The sequence below is a fragment of the Festucalex cinctus genome, chromosome 2 (genome assembly GCF_051991245.1).
Source record: "Festucalex cinctus isolate MCC-2025b chromosome 2, RoL_Fcin_1.0, whole genome shotgun sequence".
NCBI classification, from domain to species: domain Eukaryota; kingdom Metazoa; phylum Chordata; class Actinopteri; order Syngnathiformes; family Syngnathidae; genus Festucalex; species Festucalex cinctus.
The window spans coordinates 14,971,033-14,983,821 of NC_135412.1; the positions used below are offsets into that span (position 1 = coordinate 14,971,033).

At 39.6% G+C, this 12,789-nt stretch overlaps 1 protein-coding gene across 4 annotated transcripts in view; it reads left to right on the forward strand.

Moving 5' to 3' along the window:
- Nucleotides 1–12,261, forward strand: part of LOC144013834 (activin receptor type-2A-like) — a 40,749-nt gene extending 28,488 nt beyond the window's left edge. For 3 of the 4 annotated variants that reach the window (XM_077513097.1, XM_077513096.1, XM_077513098.1), the window contains 7 exons: nucleotides 2,857–3,000; nucleotides 3,516–3,659; nucleotides 5,876–6,021; nucleotides 7,046–7,160; nucleotides 7,238–7,376; nucleotides 7,458–7,588; nucleotides 8,769–12,261. In XM_077513097.1, coding sequence (XP_077369223.1) covers nucleotides 2,857–3,000; nucleotides 3,516–3,659; nucleotides 5,876–6,021; nucleotides 7,046–7,160; nucleotides 7,238–7,376; nucleotides 7,458–7,588; nucleotides 8,769–8,963 — 1,014 coding nt within the window. In that variant the 3' untranslated portion in view covers nucleotides 8,964–12,261. The remainder of the gene's footprint in view (nucleotides 1–2,856; nucleotides 3,001–3,515; nucleotides 3,660–5,875; nucleotides 6,022–7,045; nucleotides 7,161–7,237; nucleotides 7,377–7,457; nucleotides 7,589–8,768) is intronic. The other variant, XR_013282342.1, reaches the window with a different exon arrangement.
- The last annotated feature ends 528 nt before the right edge of the window (nucleotides 12,262–12,789 follow it).

The following is a 12,789-nucleotide window of genomic DNA, read 5'->3' on the forward strand; positions in this document are numbered from 1 at the left end:
CATGAAATTGCAGAGCAACAGAATATTTTTATTTTTTTTGTCTTCCCCCATTTTGTCACTTTCAAAAAGGCCGAAAGCCTTTGCTGGATGTCAACTACTGCAGCACCAGTCTGTTAAATCATAGCTAAATACACTACTCACAAAATGTTTGGAATATTGGGCTTTTGGGTGAAACTTTAAGGATGAACTAAAAATTACATTACAGCCTGAGCTTTATAATATGACCTTTATAAACATTTGAATGCACATTTCCAACTGTTTAGTGCTTTAATTTTACTGTTCACCTTGCTGTTCTCTAATTAGGAGCTAAATGCTACATTCGCACTAGGTGTTTTGGTATTTAAACAGTTCTGTTCATCATGCTGTTCACATTTTGACATCATGAGATCAAGACGGCACCTAACAATTGATCGTGTGTTGTTGGTGCCTAGCTTTCTATGTTGTGCTAACTAAGCATTATGCAGCTCTATTGGATAGAGTGATGCTCTCAGAGTGGGCAGGAGGTCCAATCTCCTGACTTTGAGACCTAGTCTGACCCTCTGCAGAGACGGTCTTTCTGTAGCCTGTTTTTAGACCGTACCAACATCAGGATCCTCTCAATAATAGATGTGCCATCGAGTTTTCTAACACGAACCAGAACCTCACCGTGATTTAAACTTGGAAGGTTTAGAAGTCAGCGGTCCTGCACTGATCCTTTCTTATTCCTGAGAGACTTTTCTCAAGCACAATAGGTATTCAGCTTTTGTTAACATGGAGTGGTGCAGGCAGACAGGCAGAACAAAATAGATAACCTTACGCTGTGATTCTAAATTTCAGGGTACGTCAACACATACACACAAAATGATGCGATTAAAAGCATCAGTTTTTTTGTTTTATTTGCCTTCAGATGTAATTGAAACGGTTCCCTTTGATACTGAGTGGCAACCCTGAACATTCATTTGCATAATGAGTCGGACAGCTACTTAACTTTTCTTATCTGAAAGACTTTTATTTTTTATTTCTATTTTTTTTAAATTACCCGACTTGGAATATATTTCTGTTGAAAATTTTAGATATTACAATAATGTGTGTTTGCTGGAAAAGTTTATCAAGCTCATTATCAGCAGTGGGCATTATAAAAAATTTTGCTGCTCCGTCCACCGTCATCATTCCGTTGCCGTTATTTTAGGACCGACAGACAGAAGTGGGCATTCTGTCATTCGGCAATAAAACAGGCGTACAATCCGCACTTGACACGGGCATTATAAACTCAGCTTTTAGCATCTACACACTATAAGAAACACAATCTGTGACTATGAAATTTTATGGCACAAGTTCGAGAGAAGCAAAGGAAAACTTGAGGTGCATTCAATGACACAATGGCTCACAGTGTAACGAAATGTCTCAAAAATTGACAGAAAACTCGAATCAATGAATCAAACGCCGACAACTACTAATATTTCAACAATGTGGGCTTTCTAACAGAGATGTCCGTTGGTACTCGACCTGGTTAGTGACACACTTACTTACACTTACCACTACCGTCAGTGCTTAGTCCGTCATTTTATGAAGTTTCTCCTTGTTCGTTATCAAAACGAGGCATCTGCCAGTGACTCAGTACTGATGGAATGCCCACCGCTGCTCACTATCTAGACTGTAATAGCAGCCCAGTGTTCGACAATATGCCTACATTACTTTGAAACACATTTTTAAAACTGCATTTTTGCCCTCAAAACAACGTTGCCATGAAGCAATGGGCTTTAACAAAAGATTTCATTCCTAATATTTTAAATGGTAAACAGAGCCTTGGCTGCTGAACTTGTAATTCACAACGCCTGATTGTGGTTTTCATTTCTCAGCAGAATTTGTGGCAATATCTATTTTCAAATGTTTTCCCATTAAAATAATGTGTACATTTACCACTGCCAACCACAGTTGATGCTTTTTTTTTCCCCCCCTTCGGTTTTGCCAGACTTTACATATGCACGATATCTGCAGCGTTTTGTCTAGAGTTGATATTTGTATGCTGAGCCTCGCCCTTAGCTGCCCATTCAAACAGCCTTGGATTGACAAGCTTGCACTTCTACGGCGTGAACACAATGGTAGAGTGGATCCGGTTGGCCTCAGGGTTTTGAAACTTGCCCTGGCTTATCGCGTAAGCCCCTCTGTTCAAGTCAAAACAGGAACATTGTCGAAGTGGCAGAAAGATACCTTCTTTCATTTCCTTCACACCATCATTGCAGAGGTCTGGAAAGTTTCCAGCAATATCTGCATACATCCAAGTCCATCAGCAATGAGCCAGCGTTTTTAGCTGTGTGAAATGACCAATGCATGCCTTGTTGCAAACCCCCTCCTCACTCAATGTTTCTCCCTCTGTGTCCCAACAAACCTGAACCCCACCCTCTCTAAAATCACATGTAAAGTGATCAGTTTTATCCAGATCACTTGCTGTAGTTAATTTATTTTTGATTTGAAAGAGTTGGTGTCTTTTGCTTTCACTGAAGTTTTTATGTGATTAACATGGACGCATCTGACACACATGCACATCAACAGGAGTTTGACTTAATATAATAGATGTACACAGTTAATTGTTTGCTTGTTAAGATGAGATACTCTGAGATCTCAAACATTAATCCGATGTCTCACGTGACATCACGCATGGTAGTAGTTCCACTCTTACAGGCAAAAATCTTTGTTGATATGTTCGACTTCCAAGTATCATGGTTGTCGCTCATTATCACCTCTTGTGGAAGCAAGTGTTATGACATAGTGACCTAGTAGGAATGTGCAACATGCTTGCAAGGACAAAAGCAATGACAGTCCGCCTCTATTTCTCTGTAATCCAATACAATTTGAACGCTTTGCCCTCTCCCGCAGGATCCCGGCCCTTCACCACCTTCTCCTATCCTGGGACATAAACCGCTGCAGCTGATTGAGTTGAAGGCCAGGGGCCGCTTCGGCTGCGTGTGGAAGGCCCAGCTACTGAACGAATACGTGGCTGTGAAGATCTTCCCGATTCAGGTGTTCATCGCTTGATGCATTTGAGTCTGTGTAGCACCGTAACACTTCAACAAGGAGATGGAGACTTTGAAGTATAAATGAATGAATTTTGCAGCTCCTCCAACATTATGTTCCATACCAAGCAGTGCTGTCACTATTGAATATTTTTAGAATTGATTTATTCAATCGACTAATCAGAGTCATTATAATTTTGCATTAAGGTGTATTACAAAAGCATTTTTGCCCTGATTACTGTTTATTAACTAGGGATTGGTGTTGATGTTGTTACGTACTTCATATTTGGAGAATTATTTCAAAAGGGGGGCTGGTGTTACTGATTCAGTCATTGTTCCAAACGAAAATCAGAATAGCACTGTGTTTGCAAATGTCTTCTTTTGATTAAACACAAGATAATCAGTCTTCTTTCATGAAGGACTACAGAAATCAGTGAACAGTTACTGCTGATGTGCTGAAATCAGAGGGTTTGGACAATTAAGAGAAAAAAATAAATAACTGCCTTATCTTGTACCTTGTAGGACAAGCTTTCTTGGCAGAACGAGTACGAGATTTACAGCGTGAGTGGCATGAAGCACGAAAATATTCTCCACTTCATCGGTGTGGAGAAGAGGAACAACAACCTGGACTTGGAGTTGTGGCTCATCACTACCTACCATGACAAGGTCTGGAAAGCTTTGTCTTTTCCTGTTCAAGTCAAGTAGTTATGTGACTAGTGACTTTTTGTTTTTTGTTTTTTTCCCTTTTTTTTGGACCCATGTTATTGCAGCAATATAGTGGGTGTTTAAAAATTTATTTATTTGCAGAAAGCAGACTTTTTCAGCACTGTAAGTTCCCCCAAGAGTTTTAATCATTGTTCCTATGCCACCTTCTTGATTTAAAAAATTAAAGATGTACTGTGGAGTGCACTCAGCTTTCTACTTGGGGTATAGAAATCGCTTGGAAAACATTTGTGTTGAAGGACTTTTTGGCAAGGTTGCACTAGAAGAAGTACATCACAGTTAAGTGGCTCATAAATCAACCCCTGTAATTGTTTTCTCAGCAGGGGTCTTTAGAGGAATCATAACTCAGATCTGCACAACTCCTCCTCCGTGCAGAGCAGCCTTGAAAATGTTGAAATGTTGATCGGCCTTCAGTTGGTTTAGCACAGCTGGAGCCAGGATTGTTCCTGACTCCTGACATGATTTATGCTTTGGTCGATCTGCGTGCAAAGGGCTAATATACAGTAACGTAATGTAATGTAGCAGCTCACCTACAAAGCCACATATGCCTGCAAAACTGCCTTTCTTTTGCTTTTTCTGCACAATTCACATCAGGAATCAAGACGGCTGTAATGTCTTATCAAAGCTCTTTAAAAAAAAAAAAGAAAAGAAAAAAAAAAGGACAAAGTAGGCTCTGTAGAAGGTCCATAGATGTTGCTTGCCCTCTAGTGGTCACTAATATATAAACGTTAGCATTTAACTGTCAAATTCTTTGTGGACATTCCTCGATCAATGCTGATGCATCGGTGTATTTACTAGGCCTGGGAATCTTTGACTGTCAAACGATTCGATTCGATTAAAAAATGAGAATCTTGATGCTTTTATGAATCGATTTTTTTGGCACACCACTAGTATTTACATATCCTGTTATCTTTGGTCAGTTTGGCCCCATTTAATTTTTATCATCTCTATATCTGTCTTTGCTTCATTACAGCTTCGCAACTAAGGATGCTGTTGCTCAACAATGCAAATATAAATGTGACAGTGTCGTCACAGATACTGTGGCATTACTATCTTTAGCAGGTTCATAGCCATAACTGAATTATTATTCCATCCGTCCATTTTCTGAACCGCTTACTCCTGTATTTATTTAATTTGCTGCACTGTATATACTGTATCTAGATTTTGTAATTTTATATGCACTACAGTAGGTGGCAGCTGTCACTAGGGTTGCTTGATTATAAAGAAAATATTAATCACAATTAATTTGATAATAATTGCGGTCATGATTAGGACAATCTGTTTTTTGGTACAAAACAAAAAAATCTTGAAATATGTGAAAAATATTAAGACAAATACATTTCTTTTAAATTATGCAAGTTTCTTTTGGACCAAGCAAGATTTATTAAATTAGTCGTTTAAAAAAAAAAAAAAAAAAGGTGCAAATATATAAATTTAAGCAACTCAAAATTAGCATTAATAATCTTTTATTTTTGTTTACAATGATGCCAATTTTGTAATTGTGGAGTGTAATAATTGAAATTGTAATTGAATTTCGATTAATGGCACAGCCCTGTCAAGGAGTGCACAAGAAGTATTAGCGCCTTTGCAGATGTGTACTTACAGCAATTTTATAGACAAATGATACCATTTATACTTGCAGTGGAGAATTGTGATGGGATGGGGAGGTGAAATAATTTCTTCCTTATGGGCAAAAATACTTGAGAAGCACTCCTTGAAGTGCATTGTTTGTGAGCAGTCTTAACTTCGTTTAATATTTATATTTTCATTCATCCAAGATATTTTATCTATTCTTCATTTTATTGCTAATGTTCAATATTATTGAGTTCATCGCCTTTAAAGAGGGTGTATTTGAATTATTATCCACCAAAATCATTATATCAGTGGCATTAAGAAAAACATCAACAAAACTATCGTTTATTGTGGTGATATATGAAATATATCATCCTAAAAATGTTTCGCATGACAGGCCTTTCTGACAGAAAGTTGGCCAACAGTTTGATTGATGATCATTCTCTGGAGGTTTAATTGCTGCAAGAATAAAAGATGCTAGTAAATTTGAAGGCAACGGGGGCTTAAATAATAACTGTTCAAATTATGATAACGTTTTGGATTCAACAGCCTGAACACAAAAACTGACAGATGGCTCCCACTGACAGGGCTCACTGACAGACTATCTAAAGGCAAACGTGGTGTCCTGGAATGAGCTCTGCCACATCACTCAGACGGCTGCCCGAGGTCTGGCCTACCTCCACGAAGATATCCCCGGACACAAAGACGGACACAAGCCCTCCATCGCTCACAGGTGCTCTTGCCAGACCTCCGAATCTTTTGTTCATCCATCACAAAGATTATTTTGTTGTTGGTTTTAACGAAACAACAACAACAACAAAAAACATAAAACACTATGTATGGATTTGTAAACTTGGGGAAACACTCAGATTTCCATTCTTCCTTCAGTCTTGCAATAATACAGCTGGAGCTGTGTCATTTATTCATTTATTTTTCAAAACAAAACCTAAATGGTTTTCTCAATATTGTTTTTCGAGTTCCAATTTTTTGCACAGATGGAAAATTGAGAAAACTATTTGTTTAGGGTGTTTTATTCAATTTGGATATTTTGTGTAAACCAGAAGGAACATGAACCGGGAGAGATTTCCAAGTTCATCTGATTCGCTGGAACTTCACTTATTTCAATGAAGGCTTAGGCATGAGCACATTTTTTTAAATCATAATTCACTGAATTTTTAAGTGCTTTTTGTGCGGTTTATTTTATTTTTTTTAAACATCAGACGTATAACTACAATACAAAAAAAATGTCTGCATTGAAAATGTTTCTCAAAAATACTCATAAATTGTGACTTCTATGGCAATACTGTTGTAAGTTTAAAAACAGTCTCCAGTTAGATGCATGACACCCAAATTTATAGATAGAGACTGATATTCGTTATCCGTTTTTTATATTTTGGTTTTTGGAATGAATATTGAGAAGGCAAGTCGTTATTTTGTTTTTGTTTTTTAGTTTGTTTTGAAAAACAATTGAACAAATGATACACTGATTTTTTTTTTCTCTGTCTTCCAGGTTATCTAAACACATTCAATTAAATATTAAAATCAAAATCAGTCCTGTGGCCTGTTTTTTTTTTTTATTCAGATTTTTGATCAAAAAATCTGTTGTTTCTGTTTTGTTTTGTTTTGTCATGTTTGATAAAAAAAAAAAAAACTTTTTTCCCATTGCCAATTAAAAATTGAAAAAAAAACCTAATATCTGAATACAAGTTATTGTTCGGTGTTTCCTGTCATCCTAAATGTATGTGGTTCTGTTTCAGGGACATCAAGAGCAAGAACGTGCTCCTGAAGAACAACCTTACAGCTTGCATCGCTGACTTTGGCCTTGCTCTTAAATTTGAAGCTGGAAAATCAGCAGGGGACACACATGGCCAAGTATGTTCAGAGACATTCCTTGTGTCACGTTTAACGTCGTGCCTTTGACCGCCTAACTCTTTTCACTCGATTTTAAGGTGGGAACGCGGCGTTACATGGCTCCCGAGGTCCTTGAGGGAGCCATCAACTTTCAGCGTGACTCCTTTCTTCGCATTGACATGTACGCTTTTGGCCTTGTCCTGTGGGAACTGGCGTCACGATGCACTGCCGCTGACGGTGAGCCAACGTTGCTGATTGATGGTCGCTGGCTCATGTGACAGTATCACAAGTGTTAATCAGGGAATCGTGTGTGGCTAGGCCCAGTAGATGAGTACATGCTGCCGTTCGAGGAAGAGGTGGGTCAGCATCCGTCTCTGGAGGACATGCAGGAGGTGGTTGTGCACAAGAAGCTGCGACCCTGCCTTCGAGACTGTTGGCAGAAACACACGGTGCGCAGTTTTTTTTTCTCTCTCTCTCTTTGCATTTTCAGCATATGCTACTCATGAAAAGTTTGTCATATTGGGCTTTTGAGTAAAACTTTATTGGGTAGTGTATTTTTTAAAATTGGATCCCAATTAGTTTTCATTCTTCCTGGTGTCCCTCACAGAAACCACAAATAAAATATTATTCTTTACAAATCAACATAATCAACATCATTTACCTAAACATTCCAACGTACATAACAGAAACAGAAAAGGAGCCTGCAGCTAACATCCTAGTATCACACTGTACTACCAATTTTCACATTTCTTGACATAATTCATTTATATACAGTTATATAACATTGTTCATAACTTATTTTCCAATTATTGCTTTTTTAAATTTGCTTTTAAAATTTTGTGTTTTAACCATAACAAGTAGGTATGGGGAAGATGGTTCCAGTATGAAATTGCTCAATGCATAACTGTTCTTTTAAGTGAATAGGCAAGGTTAAGTGAAATACTGATGATTTCGTCTCACTTTGCAAACGAATGTATGTATTACAATTGTGAAATCTGGGCCTGTTTAATAGAATGAACAACTATTATTCTGTTTTACGAATGGCAACACTTATTAACTAATTTTCTCCCAAAAACATATAAATACATTCGATTTTATACGTTTTTATGTTTTGTTTTGTTTTTTTATGCTAGAGCATACAGAAGGCTTTGATGCAGCCTCTGAACTGCATAAAATGCTTGAAGCAATGGTGGTTGTTACGAAAACGGTCAGCAGGTGGCAGCAAAGTATAAGCGAAAAACCAGGGCCATGTTGCAAACAAGCTGATTTCCCCACAGTTCTAAACAGATTTGTGACTAATGATGAAACTTAGCTATATTCTAATGCTAATTGCTGCAAAACAGAAACGGGTAGAAATGAACTTTTTTTCCTGACGAAAGAAGAGACTGTCATCTTTCTTTTGGTAGAGTCCATGTTTTTATAGCAATAAAACACAATATTCTGTGGGCCTTGCAAAATCAATCGAAATCCAGTAAAACAGCCGGGTGTGAAGGGGGTTGCTTCATTGAAAATGCCTGGGAGTAAATGAGTTAACACAGATTAATTGTGCCTTCTGACATCCCGTGGAAGAGCGTTTAATTCACATGTTTGTCAGTGTGATGGTCATGTTGATCATCTTGCATCCTTTAGGGTCTAGCCATGCTCTGTGAAACTATTGAAGACTGCTGGGACCACGAAGCCGAGGCCCGACTGTCTGCCGGCTGCGTAGAGGAGCGCATCGGCCAAATGCAGCGACAGGCACCGATTATCGGCCCCGAGGAGATCGTCACCGTTGTCACCATGGTGACCAACGTGGACCTCCCGCCCAAGGAGTCCAGCTTATGATCAGCCAACGCGCCACGAGATGAGCATCAGATGTGGGGGACGAGAAGCCGACCCTGGTTGGTTGGCTGCATTTTCTTTTATCATTCTGGTTTGGTCGTCGTTTTTGTTTTACTTTTTTTTTTTTTTTTTTTTTGTCAAGTACCGGCCGCTACTCGCGCTCAGGACATACCACGTGCCCACCTCATCACATCAGATGATCTCCACCTCATGTCGACGTGTTTGCCTGAGGATTTGAACGGTTGAAAACATTCAGGCTATTTATGACGGAGCAAGCGAGTGACAGTGCCCGAACGATGAGAGACTGAACAAACGATTAGATCATGTTTTTATATACACTACGTCAACTGGATCTTCAACAGTGAGAAAAGACCTGAAACATTTGCAGAACTTCACCAAACTGTCAATGCATTTAAAAAAAAAAAAAATATGGGCATGTGGCTCTTGATACCTTTGCTGTTTTCTTGTGCGTGTTTTTTTTGTTTGTTTGTTTGTTTTTGAAGTATCGACTAACATTCTGCCAATAAGCAACGGCTTTTGAATGTTTATAGTGTAATGCTGCTGTACATAGTGTATTATGAACCCAGTCAACTTGTTAATCCATCTTATTTTAAGGGGAAGGGGAGGGATGGGGTGGAAAGGGGCCGGGGTGATCCATTTATCAAGCATTATTATGATAAAAACCATAGACCTCCTTCAACCAGGTATACCTCAGTTCAGATGGACACATATGATAAGTCCCTCTCACTGTTCACACTTAGTGCTCACTCACCCTTTTCACAAGCTTCATTGCGTCGAAACCCTTGTTGGTGCTCATGGGTAATGTAGTCCGCAGACTCTCAGTAGACATGGCCGCACATCAGCAAGTGTTCCCGCTCCTTTGCGTGTTGATTAAATACTTTAGTGTTAGCTCTGTTAATTTTTTTTCTTACAGTTGATTAGCATAGCGCTGCCCCAACAGAAGGTAGCAGTCAAAATTTTAGAGCACTGTCGAGTTTTTCCTTTTCATTGGTAAAATTGTTTGTGTTGTCTGAATGTTTTTGTATAGCCTGATCGGCACAGTAAATCACCCCGTGTTTATATTTGAGGTTTCAGGTTTGAAGTGCAGTTTTGGAGAAGGTTCCAAAGGTACCAGCCCTGTTTTGGAAATGTATTCAGCAGAGCCAGCTCAATTCTTTGTTTGATTGCACACATCTCTTTTGACTACTATTAAGGGTTTTCGCTCTCTGTTTATACGCCTCAGGAATCTTTGCTACCCATCCTCCTCACTGTCGCCCTACTCAGACCGCAATTTGTCAGGTCGTGGCTTCTTGTGCTTCTTCTCACCTCATCTCCACACTAATGCTGGACAGTAAAGTCACAAGACTGCCGGTCTTTGTTCAATTCAGGTTACGGTGTGAGCTCGCTGACCGAGGTATTGTACCAGGTCTCGCTTCAGCACTGGTTGTGACTTTTTAACGCCGCGCCTTTCATAGTCAAATCAAATCATCAGAGTAGTAACAATCCAGGTTGGGTTCCCAAACAAAACTGCCAGTCATATGCTGTTTCCTGTTTTCTTATCGCAAGTCGCCGCCCCAAACCAAACACGTCACGTCTGTGCCGCCATCAGACGAGAGGAGACAGGGAGCGCATCTTTCATCCTGGTGCCATTTCTTCCGCCATAGTTCCTCTTGTAGATGTCAGGACAAACGGATGTATCTGTCGCTGTTGTAGAAGCAACAGCGGCTTTTTTTTCCCCCCCTCAAACTTTTTATTTGCTCCGATGGACATCAAACACTGGTGCCGGTAAAACTGCAGTCTCTCCTCGAGCTTTGGGTTTGTTTCACATGATGCAGTTTCAAATCAGCAGATAAGTTTGAAAATATTTGAAGGCACACGCTGTTTGCCATGAGAAGAACCGTGGACTGTTTTTTTTTTTTTTTTTTTTCTGGCTATAATTCAAAACTGGTATTAATGTCAAGCTTGAAATAAAATGTATGCACATTTCAGCAACACGGTAGACCTGAAGGAAGTCAAAGCCATCAATGTACTTTGTTACTGTAGCATGATATTTGCATCAGTGCAGCGTCCCTCCTCTTCCTCTGCTGCTGCTGCTGCTCCTTGATTGGCTCATTGTTTATTTCCCTTTGAAAGCTTGGCACTACCTCACTCACAGGGATTTCAGGAGGTAGGAAGTGCGGCAAGTAAACCAAAATGATAACTGTCGTTGAAGTGTTCACAATTTGAAATGGCTGCGGCTCTTCTAATGCCCCCTAATTAAAAAAAAGAAAAAGTGATGTGCATTTTGTGCTTAAAACCACAAAAATTATGCATATTTTGTGATTAAATCTCATCAGTGGTATTTTGGCCTGCATGTTAAGTGACTTCAAACTGCATCAGTGAAACTGTCCCAAAACACCATTCAGGGATTCAGTACTATGCTTTTCTATGTTCTGGCAAGTTATATGCAACCAGTGCCGCAAACGACTCAACACTTGAGCTGCAAGAGTAACTTTCAGTACACACACACAAATAACTTGTAGCATTTAATTTTGATTTTAATCCTTGCATATTGATGTGTTGTATTTATTTTTTACTTCAAGACCTGGCGTTAGGGGCTCGTAGCTCAGGCGCAACTCAAAATGTAAGAGTTGGCACGAGTTCTGCTTGTTATTGGCGGGGAAATGGGTTGGGGTATCCTTACTTGTAATTCAGGAAGTACTTTGGTTGATTCTTTAAGGGGAAAAAAATGCTTCTTACTCTTTCGTCTTCGTACAAAGACCGCAGATGATTGTTGTCGAGTCTCCTGGGTTCTGGTTTGGTGTACTTTGACACATCAGGCATGGCCCATGTACCTATAGAAGGCTCCTCTTTCCGCTGACCGTCATGCGATTGTGCTCTGTTATGGTAGAAAACAGTCAAAAGTGTTACAGGTTCATTCATACACCTCCTGATGAAACCAGAATCAGCAGGTGGCTCATTCGATCCAACTAGAAGAAAGAAGCACTTCATTTGTCTTCATGAAGCATTTGAAGTGATTCAAAAAAATGAGGTCATGGGAGACAATCTTACAAATCAGCCTGACGTGTGGCTCAGCTGTGGTCTCGGTGTTCAATAAGAATATTTAAAGGTGTACGAATGGATTTTTCCCAGCGAGAAGCTTTCCATTTTCTATCCTGACTTCCTCTAGGCCAGCAGCTTCCATTGCTGTGCTTCTGAATACCAGTGAATTGTTTGTGTCTTGTTGCCCTGCTATTTGAAACAGTCGAGGACCTGTACAGACATGAGAACATATTAAATCAAGTATATACTCTGAGCTGAATCTTTATAAGTGTGTGTGAAAATCAGTGTTTCCTATAAAGTACATTCATTTATACTTGTGTTTTGGTTTCAAATGTCCGTCACAATTTAGCTTTGTGTAAGCTAAGCTACAAGCTAGAGACTCATTGGAGTACTTTGCAAACTTCCCCAGAAAGCACTTAGAGTGGTGCCCCTCGGGAACCAGAGCGGTTCCCCTGACAGTTGCAATACTCTAGATCAGTGTTTTTCAACCCTGGTCCTCAGGGCACACTATCCAGCCTGTTTTCAATGTTTCTCTATTTGCAACGCAGGTGATTCCAATGACAGCTCATTAGCAAGCTCTGGAGAAGCCTGATAACGATCCTCACCTGCGTTGGAATCGGGAGACATGGAAAACAGGCTGGATAGTGTCCCTGAGGAACAGGGTTGGGAAACACTGCACTAGATGTGATGATGAAATCATCTGCTCCTGGTCTTTCATTCCACTGCCTCAACTTCCTGCTTGTCCCTGCTGTTGTTAAGACTTCAAGAGGAAGCATTGATCTCCAAT